Source organism: Staurois parvus, unplaced genomic scaffold (genome assembly GCF_062004578.1).
Source record: "Staurois parvus isolate SC_StPar_1 unplaced genomic scaffold, SC_StPar_1.0 ptg000253l, whole genome shotgun sequence".
Lineage (NCBI taxonomy): Eukaryota > Metazoa > Chordata > Amphibia > Anura > Ranidae > Staurois > Staurois parvus.
In genome coordinates, this window is record NW_028318049.1 from 1,058,942 (window position 1) to 1,074,779 (window position 15,838).

Here is a 15,838-nt window from a genome sequence, read left to right on the forward strand (position 1 = left end):
GTACTAATAATGAACAATTAACATTTCTAAATGTTGTCTTTTTGAGTTCAGTTCCACTTAAACAGTAGAGAACATTGCCACGGTTAATGAAATAATTGTAGAAACGATCGGCTGTCCCCAGGATTGGTCTCACATTTGAATGAGTTTGTTTTTTTTTTTACCTCTTTGGGTTGTCACAGCCTCTCATGTCAATATCTGTATTCTGCAGCCTACTAATATTGTCCAACCTGCTAACGCACCCAATACACAATGCTCACTATGGCTCCTATTACACAGGTAGCCAGAGGGCAGTAAAAACAGGAGACTGATCCGCATTTTAACAGCCAACCTATAAGCAGACATAGTAATGCATGGGGGAGTACACATTGCCGTGCCACAGCAATGCTTTGCATCATGGTGTGGCAGTTTTACAGCAAAGTTTGACAGGTAGCACCATTTATCAGACTCTCCCATGCAAGTAAATGGCACTGCACCACAACTGCGAGCCAAGTGCACGAGTGGTACCGGAATGCAAAGTCACTGTTCAGCGGTAGAAAAAAAAAAAAAACGCACAGGAGGTGGCAGTATTTACCATCCTCATCCACAGCGGATCACTTTTCAGAGGAGGAGTGATAAAGGCTGCTGCTAGTGGGAATGGATCCTATATCACCCAAGGTCCATCAAGTGGTAGGTTTGACACCTCACCTGAACAACTCGGTCCTGCAATCCCGCTGTGATGAAAAGCTCCTCCTTCTCCACGTCCAGAATAAAATTTGGTTGCACAGACTTTGGAAGATCCTAAAAACAACAATATAATAATAGGATACAAAAAATGAACAGACAAATATTGAAAGGGAAAGATTATTGTATTATAATTATTCACATATTTTGAGTTTAGTGTTCATAGTAATATAATACTTTTATGTTGCTTTCACATTTCTACATCTTTGCTCTTCTGTATTGGAATTGCATGAAACAAAGTGATTTGTAGATTAACCACTAGAGGGAGCAAACAGTCACTCTCCTATCACTCTTCCTCTCCCATGAGTGTCATTTGGTTTGTAAAACATCAAATATCGTGAACAATATTTTTTTTTTAAACGCAAAATATTAATTTAACTTTTTTATCCTTAAAGTGGTTTTTCCGTTGCAATTAGAAGATCTGCTTTTTTGCCAGCCCACTGCCTTTAAAAATCTATTTGCATTCAAATCAATGTAAACATTTTGAAATGATATGAACACGTTAAGGCTAAATTCAGTAAAAAATACACTTAATTTTAGGACGCACAAAGATAATATATTACCCAATTTGTGGTAAAATATAAAAGGTGAGGCTGCACTGAATAAATAGGTACCCAACATGTGAAGCCTTAAAGTTGCAAACACCTATGGCGACAAACTTTAGTGCCCTACATTTTCCATAGGCAACACTTTAAAAGCCTCTACAGGTCACTGGTTTAGAGACATTATGAATAACGGGCTGTAAAGTTGCCCGATCACTTCCACAAACTGTCGGTTCATAGAGGTGATCTCACTCCGGAGTGCACAGCGATATGTAACATGTGTAACACAGATGACGTTTTCATATGCAGATGCCCCTGATGCTTGAGTCTATGTTCATGCATGGGTGGGGGGATTCATATTTTGGGGGGGATTTAAGTGCTTGTGTAACTTTTTTTTTACATTTTGTACACCTAATTTATTTTTCACATAGGGGGCCAAAAGTCTCCTAATGTGATGCTTGCTGTGACAAGTTCTCTTTAATGAAAAGACCCTGATGTCTCACCTGCTCTCCATTGATGCTAATGGAGCACACCAATACAATGCATATAGTTTCTAGGTCATATATACATTGCTCAATAAAATTAAAGGAAGACTTTTTAATCACAGTTTAGCATCAAGTCAATGAAACTCCTGGGATATTGATCTGGTCAGTGAAGTAGCAGAGGGGGTTGTTAATCAGTTTCAGCTGCTTTGGTGTTATTGAAATTAACAACAGGTGCACTAGAAGGGCAACAATGAGACAACCCCCAAAACAGGAATGGTTTACAGGTGGAGGCCACTGACATTTTTTTCCCTACTCATCTTTTCTGACTGTTTTTCACTAGTTTTACATTTGGCTAGTGTCAGTGTCACTACTGGTAGCATGAGGCCATACCTGGACCCTACAGAGGTTGCCCAGGCAGTCCAACTAGGACCACCCAGCAACCAATCACCTGCTGGTTAATTTGAAGCGTTAACTCCAGCAGCCCCCCCCCCCCCTCTATCCAGAACTGTGTCTTTTCCCACTCTCCACTTTGCAATGAAGAGGAGAGCAGCGGAGGCTGGGGGGAGGAATGGCAATGCAGGGCCATGTTCCTGACCTAAAGCCCCCCCCCCCCCGACCTAAAGGCTGCTTTGCAGGTTACAGTGAGTCCCCCCTCACATCCACATCAAGTTCACCCTACACATCATATTAGGGTCATCCTTTACATCAGAGGCCCACCCTTACATAAGGATCCACATCAGAGTCCACTCTTACATCAGGGTTCCCATCAGAGTCCCCTCTTACATCAGGGTCCCCATCAAGGTCATCCTTTATATCAGAGTCCTCTCTTACATCAGGGTCCCCATCGCAGTCCCCACTTACATCACAGTGCCCATCAAGGTCCCCCCTTACATCCGGGGCCCTATCAGAGTCCCCCCTAACATCAGGGTCCCCCCTTACATCAGGGACCCCATAAGGGTCATCCTTTATATCAGAGTACCCTCTTACATCAGGATCCCCATTAGAGTCCCACTTACATCAGGGTCCCCATCAAGGTCCCCCCTTACATCAGGGTCCCCATCAAGGTACCCCCTTGTAGCAATCGTGCACACAGAGATGGATGCAAACCTCCATTTTGGCAAAGGCCTCCATCTTGTATCATTTTCTACTCCCAAATCAGTCTCCCTCCTCCAATTTCCCCCCTCCCTCAGGAATGTGGTCTGTGTGTGTATGCTGAGTTCAAAAGGCAACAGGCCAGAGTGGGACAGCTCCATGGCTATAAATCCCAACCTAGCTGGTGCCCAGATGTCTGTTAGCTTCTCAATCTGGGATGTCGTAAAGCCATAAAACCAGTCCTTCACTGAGCTTCAAAGACATTCCAGGTAGTCGTAAAACGGACTCACACTTAAAAATCCCCTTTTCCATATAATTTTATATCTGGAGATATGGAAGACTTAAATAAAAACCAGACATATATTCAGACCGGTCACTTTAATACAAGTCGTCTGATATATTACAACCCCAAGCTGGAATCTACAGGAGAAAACGATATCTCCTTAACCGTCCAAGCAGGTATGTCATATTTCATATCTAGACATTTGGCAGGTGATTCTGCATATTAATCTACTCGTGGATAGAATGTTACAGGTATCCAGGGAAAGTTATTGCCCTGGTATCAACTTGGGAGGGATTTTGGTTCTAGCTTGGGTCTCCGCCCAACACTCTCCCCAAATGAGGCGATTGGTTCTCTGCTGCAAGGAGACACCCTGCTGAGTTCTTAGAAAAGCTGTTATGCTTGGAGCTAAGCTAAGCTAAGCTGAGTTGAAGTAGCTCTCTTTTAACATCGGAACTAACTTTGGGAGATAAGGACATTTTGCTCAGGACACTTGAAAGCTGCTTAACCCAGGACTTTTGGCAAGTACTTCATCTCTCTAAACGTCTGTTATCTCTTTGCTGTGTTATTGCTCTCTGTATGTATATATATATATATATATATATATATATATATATATATATATATATATATATATACCGTATTTGCCGGCGTATAAGACGACTGGGCGTATAAGACGACCCCCTACTTTTCCTGTTAAAATATAGGGTTTGAGCTATACTCGCCGTATAAGACTACCCCTCTTCCAACGCACACCAAATAAAAATGAAAAAACATCAGATTTGATTTCAATATGGTATGCTATTTCAGTATGGTATTCCAATGATGGGGCACTATTCCTCCCACTGACACCAATGATGGGGCACGATTCCTCCCACTGATACCAATGATGAGGCACTACTCCTCCCACTGACACTAATGGTGCCCCATCAGTAGTGTCAGTGTGTGAGGAATAGTGTCCCATCATTAGTGTCAGTGGGAGGAATAGTGTCCCATCATTAGTGTCAGTGGGAGGAATAGTGTCCCATCATTAGTGTCAGTGGGAGGAATAGTGCCCCATCATTGGTGTCAGTGGATGAAATAGTGCCCCATCGTTGGTATCAGTGGGAGGAATAGCGCCCCATCGTTGGTGTCAGTAGGGAGGAGGAATAGCGCCCCATCGTTGGTGTCAGTGGGGAGAAAAGTGCCCCATCGTTGGTGTCAGTGGGGGAGGAATAGTGCCCCATCGTTGGTGTCAGTGGGGGAGGAATAGTGCCCCATCGTTGGTGTCAGTGGGGGAGGAATAGTGCCCCATCGTTGGTGTCAGTGGGGGAGGAATAGTGCCCCATCGTTGGTGTCAGTGGGGGAGGAATAGTGCCCCATCGTTGGTGTCAGTGGGGGAGGAATAGTGCCCCATCGTTGGTGTCAGTGGGGGAGGAATAGTGCCCCATCGTTGGTGTCAGTGGGGGAGGAATAGTGCCCCATCGTTGGTGTCAGTGGGGGAGGAATAGTGCCCCATCGTTGGTGTCAGTGGGGGAGGAATAGTGCCCCATCGTTGGTGTCAGTGGGGGAGGAATAGTGCCCCATCGTTGGTGTCAGTGGGGGAGGAATAGTGCCCCATCGTTGGTGTCAGTGGGGGAGGAATAGTGCCCCATCGTTGGTGTCAGTGGGGGAGGAATAGTGCCCCATCGTTGGTGTCAGTGGGGGAGGAATAGTGCCCCATCGTTGGTGTCAGTGGGGGAGGAATAGTGCCCCATCGTTGGTGTCAGTGGGGGAGGAATAGTGCCCCATCATTGGTGTCAGTGGGAGGAATAGTGCCCCATCGTTGGTGTCAGTGGGAGGAATAGCGCCCCATCGTTGGTGTCAGTAGGGAGGAGGAATAGCGCCCCATCGTTGGTGTCAGTGGGGAGAAAAGTGCCCCATCGTTGGTGTCAGTGGGGGAGGAATAGTGCCCCATCGTTGGTGTCAGTGGGGGAGGAATAGTGCCCCATCGTTGGTGTCAGTGGGGGAGGAATAGTGCCCCATCGTTGGTGTCAGTGGGGGAGGAATAGTGCCCCATCGTTGGTGTCAGTGGGGGAGGAATAGTGCCCCATCGTTGGTGTCAGTGGGGGAGGAATAGTGCCCCATCGTTGGTGTCAGTGGGGGAGGAATAGTGCCCCATCGTTGGTGTCAGTGGGGGAGGAATAGTGCCCCATCGTTGGTGTCAGTGGGGGAGGAATAGTGCCCCATCGTTGGTGTCAGTGGGGGAGGAATAGTGCCCCATCGTTGGTGTCAGTGGGGGAGGAATAGTGCCCCATCGTTGGTGTCAGTGGGGGAGGAATAGTGCCCCATCGTTGGTGTCAGTGGGGGAGGAATAGTGCCCCATCGTTGGTGTCAGTGGGGGAGGAATAGTGCCCCATCGTTGGTGTCAGTGGGGGAGGAATAGTGCCCCATCGTTGGTGTCAGTGGGGGAGGAATAGTGCCCCATCGTTGGTGTCAGTGGGGGAGGAATAGTGCCCCATCGTTGGTGTCAGTGGGGGAGGAATAGTGCCCCATCGTTGGTGTCAGTGGGGGAGGAATAGTGCCCCATCGTTGGTGTCAGTGGGGGAGGAATAGTGCCCCATCGTTGGTGTCAGTGGGGGAGGAATAGTGCCCCATCGTTGGTGTCAGTGGGAGGAATAGTGCCCCATCGTTGGTGTCAGTGGGAGGAATAGCGCCCCATCGTTGGTGTCAGTAGGGAGGAGGAATAGCGCCCCATCGTTGGTGTCAGTGGGGAGAAAAGCGCCCCATCGTTGGTGTCAGTGGGGGAGGAATAGCGCCCCATCGTTGGTGTCAGTGGGGGAGGAATAGTGCCCCATCGTTGGTGTCAGTGGGGGAGGAATAGTGCCCCATCGTTGGTGTCAGTGGGGGAGGAATAGTGCCCCATCGTTGGTGTCAGTGGGGGAGGAATAGTGCCCCATCGTTGGTGTCAGTGGGGGAGGAATAGTGCCCCATCGTTGGTGTCAGTGGGGGAGGAATAGTGCCCCATCGTTGGTGTCAGTGGGGGAGGAATAGTGCCCCATCGTTGGTGTCAGTGGGGGAGGAATAGTGCCCCATCGTTGGTGTCAGTGGGGGAGGAATAGTGCCCCATCGTTGGTGTCAGTGGGGGAGGAATAGTGCCCCATCGTTGGTGTCAGTGGGGGAGGAATAGTGCCCCATCGTTGGTGTCAGTGGGGGAGGAATAGTGCCCCATCGTTGGTGTCAGTGGGGGAGGAATAGTGCCCCATCGTTGGTGTCAGTGGGGGAGGAATAGTGCCCCATCGTTGGTGTCAGTGGGGGAGGAATAGTGCCCCATCGTTGGTGTCAGTGGGGGAGGAATAGTGCCCCATCGTTGGTGTCAGTGGGGGAGGAATAGTGCCCCATCGTTGGTGTCAGTGGGGGAGGAATAGTGCCCCATCGTTGGTGTCAGTGGGGGAGGAATAGTGCCCCATCGTTGGTGTCAGTGGGGGAGGAATAGTGCCCCATCGTTGGTGTCAGTGGGGGAGGAATAGTGCCCCATCGTTGGTGTCAGTGGGGGAGGAATAGTGCCCCATCGTTGGTGTCAGTGGGGGAGGAATAGTGCCCCATCGTTGGTGTCAGTGGGGGAGGAATAGTGCCCCATCGTTGGTGTCAGTGGGGGAGGAATAGTGCCCCATCGTTGGTGTCAGTGGGGGAGGAATAGTGCCCCATCGTTGGTGTCAGTGGGGGAGGAATAGTGCCCCATCGTTGGTGTCAGTGGGGGAGGAATAGTGCCCCATCGTTGGTGTCAGTGGGGGAGGAATAGTGCCCCATCGTTGGTGTCAGTGGGGAGAATAGTGCCCCATCATTGGTGTCAGTGGGGAGGAGGAATAGTGCCCCATCGTTAGTGTCAGTGGGGGAGAGGAGCGGCTGCTCCTTCTTTCAGTTCGGCAGCTTTATTTTCGTGGTGCCTGTGTGCGCTGGCGCCCAATCACCGGTGAGGAGGCGGAGCGACCATCGAGCGGCCGAACTGAAAAAAGGAGCAGCCGCGCTTCCTGGACCGGATCATCGTGGGACCGGGACCGGAGCCAGGTAAGGTACAGCAGCCCCTCCGCCTACCCCTGTACTTAGTGTCCGTTGGAGGACACTGCACCTGGAAAAAGTACCGCCCTGACACACCGGCTCGCCGTATACCGGCGTATAAGACGACCCCCGACTTTTCAGAAGATTTTCAGGGGTTGAAAAGTCGTCTTATACGTCGGCAAATACGGTGTATATATATATATATATATATATATATATATATATATATATATATATATGTGTATAGGCTACATCTTTTTCTGTAAATATTTTTATTGCACCCTTTTGAACTTTTAGTAATAAATGTTACTTTCTAAAAGTGTTGAACTTTTTCTAAAGCTCTTTAATGCCATCTAAGAACCCGTCTCTGAAGAGCGCTACTGTGTGTTTTAAAATGTCTGCATACATCTGTCTGCGGTGACATTGTGTATACAAACGATTATTCAAACATCATAGTGTTATTGCTGATATTGCAGAGTTTCCTCTTTCTTTGTACAAAAAGGAGGTGGTGGCAGTGTGAAGGGTTAATTGCGTAATTAACCTGACCCAGTAACAATCGCTCCCAGGCTGCAGGTACACAGATTGCGGTCCATTAGCTGGAAAATCTTTGTCCAGGGTGCAGCTGGGTGTGGCATTGTTACGCACGTGACAGCGCGGTTTTAGATTGGCTAGTCCTTCGGTCACAAGTTTGGTGAGAAGGGCTGGGGTCTGACGCTGCAATCATCACACCCCTTCCTTCAGGGTCCCTATCAAAGTCCCCACTTACATCAGAGTCCCATCAGAGTCCCCCCTAACATCAGGGTCCCCATCAGAGTTCCCCCCTTACATCAGGGTAACCATCAGATTCCCCCCCATACATCAGGGTCCCCATCAAAGTCCCCCCTTACATCAGTCTCTCTGTTCGAGTTCCCCCTTACATCAGAGTCTCCGTCTGATGGTAACCCTGATGTAAGGGGGGACTCAGAGTCCCCCACCTCACATCAGGGTCCCCATCAGAAGCAGAGACCAACTAATCAGAATCCTCAGTCTGTGCACTAAGTTTGAGGATATGCCGCTGACCCAAGCTATGGGCTGGATAAAATCTCATAGAAGGCCAGATGTGGCCCCGGGGGGCGTAGATTGGAGACCCCTACTATGTACAGATACCACTTCTTTATACTTGTTTAATCCAAAAAGTCATAAAAAGACCATTATAATAAAATCAGGATAACATCATTACAATAATAAATCATCACAACAGACTTACATCATCTGTCAAATTGTAGAACTTCATCAGACATTTCAGCGTCGCTGACACGATGGCGCTGGAAAAATAAAACAGCGGATGTTAGATGGAATAGTGAAATCCAGCTGTGACAGGGTTAAAGAACATGAGCAGTCGAAGCGTTTTCAATAAGCGTTTCCAATCAGTCCCGGAAATGACCTAATAAAGAGCGCAATTAAATTTAAATGCCCGGCAAAGAGGAACAGCTCATGAATGCGTTAGCAGCATTTTCTGGGCGGTCGGCGAATGATTTGTGCGCGGAGCGGAGGGCTCGGGAACCCTCGGCTGATCACATTCCCCAGAAAGGCGACACGCAGGATAATAAACAGCAATTTGCAAGACGCTGCCCGTGCCGGCATCTGGGCCGAGCGAAGGAGGTGCGTTGAGAGCATCGCATAATTCACCCATAAAACGACGCAAACGGGACTGAACTGGATGGAAGAACAATACGAGGTTTTCTGAGGTTATTAAAATGCAGATATCACGCAGCCGGAGGAAAATAGGGAGGACGGAGGATGAGGGTAGCGGGATGGTGGAGGAGGAAATTCATTATCATTTCTAGAAAACAAAATGATATAGAGAAAGTCTATTATGGCCGGAGAGGCGCAGAATGTATAGAGGTAAATGATAGAATGGATTCTGCTCTGTATTTCCCTTTTATTGGTAATGTATGGAGTAAAAACAGTTCAATCCGTGGCACATAGCTCTCACAGATGGTGCATTAAATTCAAACATCTGAATACAAGAAGGAAATAAAATACATAGGAGCTGTTTCTCAGCCAGCATTGTGATCCAGGCGCCCCTGCCAGGCAGTACAGCCAGGTCCTGGACTTTTCTACAGAATATAACATGCAACCAGGTCCTTGTCCTCCTTGCAAACCACACAGCAGGTAAGCAGTACAGCCTGGTCATGGACCCGCCCCTGTCTGTGATTGGACAACAAGGGTGCAGCAGTGCACCTATTAGGTCATCTCTGTAGTCACCGTTACAAGCATGTTACACTGACAGTACTACACAACGGGGGCAAGGCTGGAGCTACAGATGGCCTACAGACCATAAACGGAGATGTTTTTGCACAGAATGTGATAATGAGGTTACATTTTGTGCTTATTTAAAATGTAAGTGATAGATTGTCTTTAAGGAATCATCAATAACAGGGCTCTCCAAATCTTTCAAAGGGCCAATGTCCTTTTGGCCTTAGGGGGGCAGTGGTGGCCATTAAGAGTGAACAATGCCCCATCCTTGGTTATAGTGGGAGTTGGCCTATTGTTGGTATCATTGGAAGGAATAGTACTCCATCATTGGTGTCAGCTGGAAGAATTGGTGCCCCATCATTGATGCCGGTGGGAGGAATGGTGCCCCATCATTGATGCCGGTGGGAGGAATGGTGCCTCATCATTGGTGCCGGTGGGAGGAATGGTGCCCCATCATTGGTGCCGGTGGGAGGAATGGTGCCCCATCATTGGTGCCGGTGGGAGGAATGGTGCCCCATCATTGGTGCCGGTGGGAGGAATGGTGCCCCATCATTGGTGTCGGTGGGAGGAATGGTGCCCCATCATTGGTGTCGATGGGAGGAATGGTGCCCCATCATTGGTGTCGATGGGAGGAATGGTGCCCCATCATTGGTGTCGATGGGAGGAATGGTGCCCCATCATTGGTGTCGATGGGAGGAATGGTGCCCCATCATTGGTGTCTATGGGAGGAATGGTGCCCCATCATTGGTGTCGATGGGAGGAATGGTGCCCCATCATTGGTGTCGATGGGAGGAATGGTGCCCCATCATTGGTGTCGATGGGAGGAATGGTGCCCCATCATTGGTGTCGATGGGAGGAATGGTGCCCCATCATTGGTGTCGATGGGAGGAATGGTGCCCCATCATTGGTGTCAGTGGGAGGAATGGTGCCCCATCATTGGTGTCGGTGGGAGGAATGGTGCCCCATCATTGGTGTCGGTGGGAGGAATGGTGCCCCATCATTGGTGTCGGTGGGAGGAATGGTGCCCCATCATTGGTGTCGGTGGGAGGAATGGTGCCCCATCATTGGTTTCGGTGGGAGGAATGGTGCCCCATCATTGATGCTGGTGGGAGGAATGGTGCCCCATCATTGGTGTCGGTGGGAGGAATGGTGCCCCATCATTGGTGTCGGTGGGAGGAATGGTGCCTAATCATTGGTGTCGGTGGAAGGAATGGTGCCCCATCATTGGCGTTGGTGGGAGGAATGGTGCCCCATCATTGGTGTCAGTGGGAGGAATGGTGCCTAATCATTGGTGTCGGTGGAAGGAATGGTGCCCCATCATTGGTGTCATTGGGAGGAATGGTGCCCCATCATTGGTGTTGGTGGGAGGAATGGTGCCCCATCATTGGTGTCGGTGGGAGGAATGGTGCTCCATCATTAGTGTCAGTGGGAGGAATGGTACCTAATCATTAGTGTCAGTGGGAGGAATGGTGCCCCATCATTGGTGCCGGTGGGAGAAATGGTGCCCCATCATTGATTCCGGTGGGAGGAATGGTGCCCCATCATTGGTGTCGGTGGGAGGAATGGTGCCCCATCATTGATGCTGGTGGGAGGAATGGTGCCCCATCATTGGTGTCGGTGGGAGGAATGGTGCCCCATCATTGATGCTGGTGGGAGGAATGGTGCCCCATCATTGGTGTCGGTGGGAGGAATGGTGCCCCATCATTGGTGTCGGTGGGAGGAATAGTGCCCCATCATTGATGTCGGTTGGAGGAATGGTGCCCCATCATTGATGTCAGTGGGAGCAATGGTGCCCCATCATTGATGTCGGTGGGAGGAATGGTGCCCCATCATTGATGTCGGTGGGAGGAATGGTGCCCCATCATTGGTGTCGGTGGGAGGAATGGTGCCCCATCATTGATGTCGGTGGGAGGAATGGTGCCCCATCATTGGTGTCGGTGGGAGGAATAGTGCCCCATCATTGATGTCGGTTGGAGGAATGGTGCCCCATCATTGATGTCAGTGGGAGCAATGGTGCCCCATCATTGATGTCGGTGGGAGGAATGGTGCCCCATCATTGATGTCGGTGGGAGGAATGGTGCCCCATCATTGGTGTCGGTGGGAGGAATGGTGCCCCATCATTAGTGTCAATGGGAGGAATATTGTCTCAGGGGCTGAATACAAGCAAGTAAAGGGCCACATCTGGCCCGAAAAGTTTGAAGACCACTGATCTATAAGGTGCAAATGTAGAAATAAAAATAGCCTAATATATCCAATTAACTGCTGCTCATATGCAAAGTACCTGACACCCCTTGGCCTCATTTACACTTGTAGTTGAGGGACATTAAAAACACGGAACTGTGATGCGCTTTTACCACCCCCCCGAATCACTTCCCCTTAACGCCAGGACATCTCGGCCCTTTAAGAGGTTTCTGATGCCAGAAGGCGGGGTTTCTTAACATGTGACCGCAAGGGCACGCGCTCTCGGCACAGTTCTGTTTACATCCATACCACCGGCGTAAACATATTATTATTATTATACAGGATTTATGTAGCGCCAACAGTTTACGCCGCACTTTACAATATAAGGGGGGCAGTAGAATTACAATACAAATGAATACAGGAGGATCCAGAGGGCCCCGCTCATTAGAGCTTACAATCTAACAGGTTAGGCTACAGCAGCAGATGGGGGAGACATATGCCAAGGCGGCAATGCAAAGTGCAGCAAAATGTATCCCAGCGGTCGCACTCACCAGCAGTACCACCCGCTGAACACGACCCATTTAACTGAATGGGGCCATGTGTCAAGTCCAAGGCACGTGAGGAGGGCAACATTAATGCCTGTCAAATGCCCTCTGAAGAGCAATTCACCATGGATCACCCTTTAGAGGACATGAGCCCTTCCAATCTATGTGCCTCAACATTAGGTAAGTGGATATGAAAGCTCATGCAGGAGCAGAGCGCATTAAGCTCCCATTAATGTAAGGCAAGACTACTACTTTTGTACAAAAACAAAAATCAACCAAAGACAGACTCACCTGCTCCCAGCCAATCCCTGCAGAGGAGAGAAACACAAATGATGTTATTATGTTATGTTGTCTGTGTTTTAATATCATAAGATGGAGAACAAGAAGATCCCGAACTCTATGGAAGAGGAATGATTCGCAGAACGATCTGTAAACACAATCACTAAAATCTTATAGCTTTGTTTTAATAAAATAATTTTCAATCCTTTTAAATCTGCACCTTTAAGAAATCATCAACAACAGGGGCTCCCCAAACCTCTTAAACCAGTTTAAGCCAGTTTTATGTCCCCTGGTGATCCTTGTTCAGGGACTTCCTGTTATAGGGTGACAACACTCTGACCCTGTTACCCAATTGTGCCCCTGTGTTGTCACCCTGTTACAAGGGCTTCCAATGGAGACTACAAGCGGCTGTTCCAACACACAACATAGAGGCACGGTCTATTGTTGTCACCATCAGAAAACCCTGAGAAATTAAATACATAGAAACAACTTGATTAATGTGTGAAAAAAATGTTAATCATGTACAACCAGTTTTGTGACTTACACACACTCCTGCCACTCCTTAAAGCCAGGGGGGTAACGGGGTAACACCACTATACCCTCCTGTAGCTTCCTCTGTCACCTCTGCTTGAGATTGAATAGTTTATAAGCTTCATAACACTCCTGATTCAATGTTTGGTGAGGAAGTGATCCACAAAACTGCAGAGATGCGGCAGATATGACTGGTGAGAATCACAAGACTGACCAAACAGAATCATCATATGTTGCTTTGTTTTTATGGCATGTAATGATCTCTGTTGATGAGATCTCTGCACTGAGTCCTCAGGTCTGTACACCTGCTTTGCCCATTATGAGCAGTTCCCACCATCCCTGTCCTGAGTTTCCGGGTCTGTACACCTTCTGTGCTCTTTATGAGGGGTTTCCACCATCCCTATGTTGAGTTCCTGGTCTGCATGCATGCTGTGCCTAGTATGAGAGGTTCCCACTATCCCTGTCCTGAGTTCCTTGGTCTGTACGCCTACAGTGCCCATTATGAGGGGTTCCACCATCCCTATGCTGAGTTCCCGGGTCTGTACATCCGCAGTGCCCATTATGAGGGGTTCCCACCATCCCTGTGCTGAGTTCCTGGTTCTGTACATCTGCTGTGCCCATTATGAGGGGTTCTCACCATCCCTGTGCTGAGTTTCTTGGTGTGTACACCTACAGTGCCCATTATGAGCATTATGAGGGGTTCCCACCATCCCTGATCTGTGTTCCCGGGTCTGTACACCCACTGTGCCTATTATGAGAGGTTCCCACATCCCTATGCTGAGTTCCTAGGTCTGTACACCTACAGTGCTCATTATGAGGGGTTCCCACCATCCCTGTGCTGAGTTCCTTGGTGTGTACACCTACAGTGCCCATTATGAGGGGTTCCCACCATCCCTGATCTGTGTTCCCGGGTCTGTACACCCACTGTGCCTATTATGAGAGGTTCCCACATCCCTGTGCTGAGTTCCTAGGTCTGTACACCTACAGTGCTCATTATGAGGGGTTCCCACCATCCCTGTGCTGAGTTCCTAGGTCTGCACACTTGCTGTGCCCATTATGAGGGGTTCCCACCATCCCTGTGCCGAGTTCCTAGGTCTGTACACCTACACTGGCTATTATGATGGGTTCCCTCCATCCCTGTGCTGAGTTCCTGGGTCTGCACACTTGCTGTGCCCATTATGAGGGGTTCCCACCATCCCTGTGCTGAGTTCCTAGGTCTGTACACCTACATTGGCTATTATGATGGGTTCCCTCCATCCCTGTGCTGAGTTCCTGGGTCTGCACACTTGCTGTGCCCATTATGAAGGGTTCCCACCATCCCTGTGCCGAGTTCCTAGGTCTGTACACCTACACTGGCTATTATAAGAGGTTCCCTCCATCCCTGTGCTGAGTTCCTGGGTCTGCACACTTGCTGTGCCCATTATGAGGGGTTCCCACCATCCCTGTGCTCATTATGAGAGGTTCCCACCATCCCTGTGCCCATTATGAGAGGTTCCCACCATCCCTGTGCCCATTATGAGAGGTTCCCATCATCCCTGTGCCCATTATGAGAGGTTCCCATCATCCCTGTGCCCATTATGAGAGGTTCCCACCATCCCTGTGCCCATTATGAGAGGTTCCCACCATCCCTGTGCCCATTATGAGAGGTTCCCACCATCCCTGTGCCCATTATGAGAGGTTCCCACTATTCCTGTGCTGAGTTCCGGGGTCTACACACTTGCTGTGCCCATTATGAGGGGTTCTCACCATCCCTGTGCCCATTATGAGAGGTTCCCACTCTGGCAGATGTATATTTATTCCTGTCATACAGAAGTAACAGGAGTAGCTGAAACACACAATGGTGGGTGGAAACGAGCCGGAACGATCCAATACAGACTAAGACTCTGTAATCCAGTCCTCTAGATTCCACTTATTACTGAAACATCCCTTTTAGATAGAATGAGCCTTTAATCTGCGAAGACAGCCAGCAGCTGATGTCCCTTTAATGCTTGCCATATATGTAACAATCTGATCAAACAATTCCTCACGAAATTGGATTGGATTGATTCATTATCAAAGTGACACGTGTCATCGATCAATTTAGATGAAAACCAATCGATTTAGGTTCCTGTCACACAGAGGGGACACATTTAGCGGATCTGCCTGCTCAGTGGGAGATCTCTATGCTGATCCCTGCTGAGCAAGCGGGTGACAGTTCTGTGTCTGCTCCGCTGCTGCTGCAGAGAAGACACTGAGCAGCTCGCTCTCCTCAATGGATTCCCATCCGTCCTTTTTTGCAGATCAGATTGGATGTCGGTGAGTGTAAACAGACTCACGTGTCCGTTTACACCTAACGCTCCATAGAGGAGAATGGAGGTTCGATCGGGTTCACCTGAAAAAGGGGAAGGCAGAACCGATCGGAACCTCCATCTGAAAGAGGCCTTAATCAAGATTATTCTGATCAGTCTGGATGGAAGACCTGGACCTAGGAAAGGAGATTATTCAATATGATTGTTGAGTGTATGCAAACGATATTTTCAGTTTTCTGATCGGGCAGTAGATATATTGATCATATGATCGGACAGACGTTCCTCGGTTTATGAACGCCTCAGTTAACGTAAATCACCGATCACGGAAAAAGCCGAAGATGTCGGCTCGATCATGTGATCAGCTGTGTCCAAACACAGCTGATCACATGTAAACAGGGAAATGCCAGTTATTGGCATTTCTCTCCTCTCGAGCTGTCACACTGACAAAGGAGAGGAGAGCCGGTAATCGGCATTCCTCGGAGGGGACATGTGCCCTGATGATCAGTTTGGCCCCAGCAGTGCCACCTGTCAGTGTCCATCAGTGCCACCTGTCAGTGTCCATCAGTGCCACATCAATGCCACATATCAGTGCCTACCAATTCACATCAATGCCACATATCAATGCCTACCAGTGCACATC

At 49.0% G+C, this 15,838-nt stretch overlaps 1 protein-coding gene across 2 annotated transcripts in view; it reads right to left on the bottom strand.

The window, feature by feature from the left end:
• The window catches only part of LOC149459604 (uncharacterized), a 67,980-nt gene that overhangs the window by 15,609 nt on the left and 36,533 nt on the right, over positions 1 to 15,838 (bottom strand). For both annotated transcript variants that reach the window (XM_089680915.1, XM_089680914.1), the window contains 3 exons: positions 12,392 to 12,408; positions 8,383 to 8,440; positions 685 to 777 (listed from right to left, as the gene is read on the bottom strand). In XM_089680915.1, coding sequence (XP_089537041.1) covers positions 685 to 777; positions 8,383 to 8,440; positions 12,392 to 12,408 — 168 coding nt within the window. The remainder of the gene's footprint in view (positions 1 to 684; positions 778 to 8,382; positions 8,441 to 12,391; positions 12,409 to 15,838) is intronic.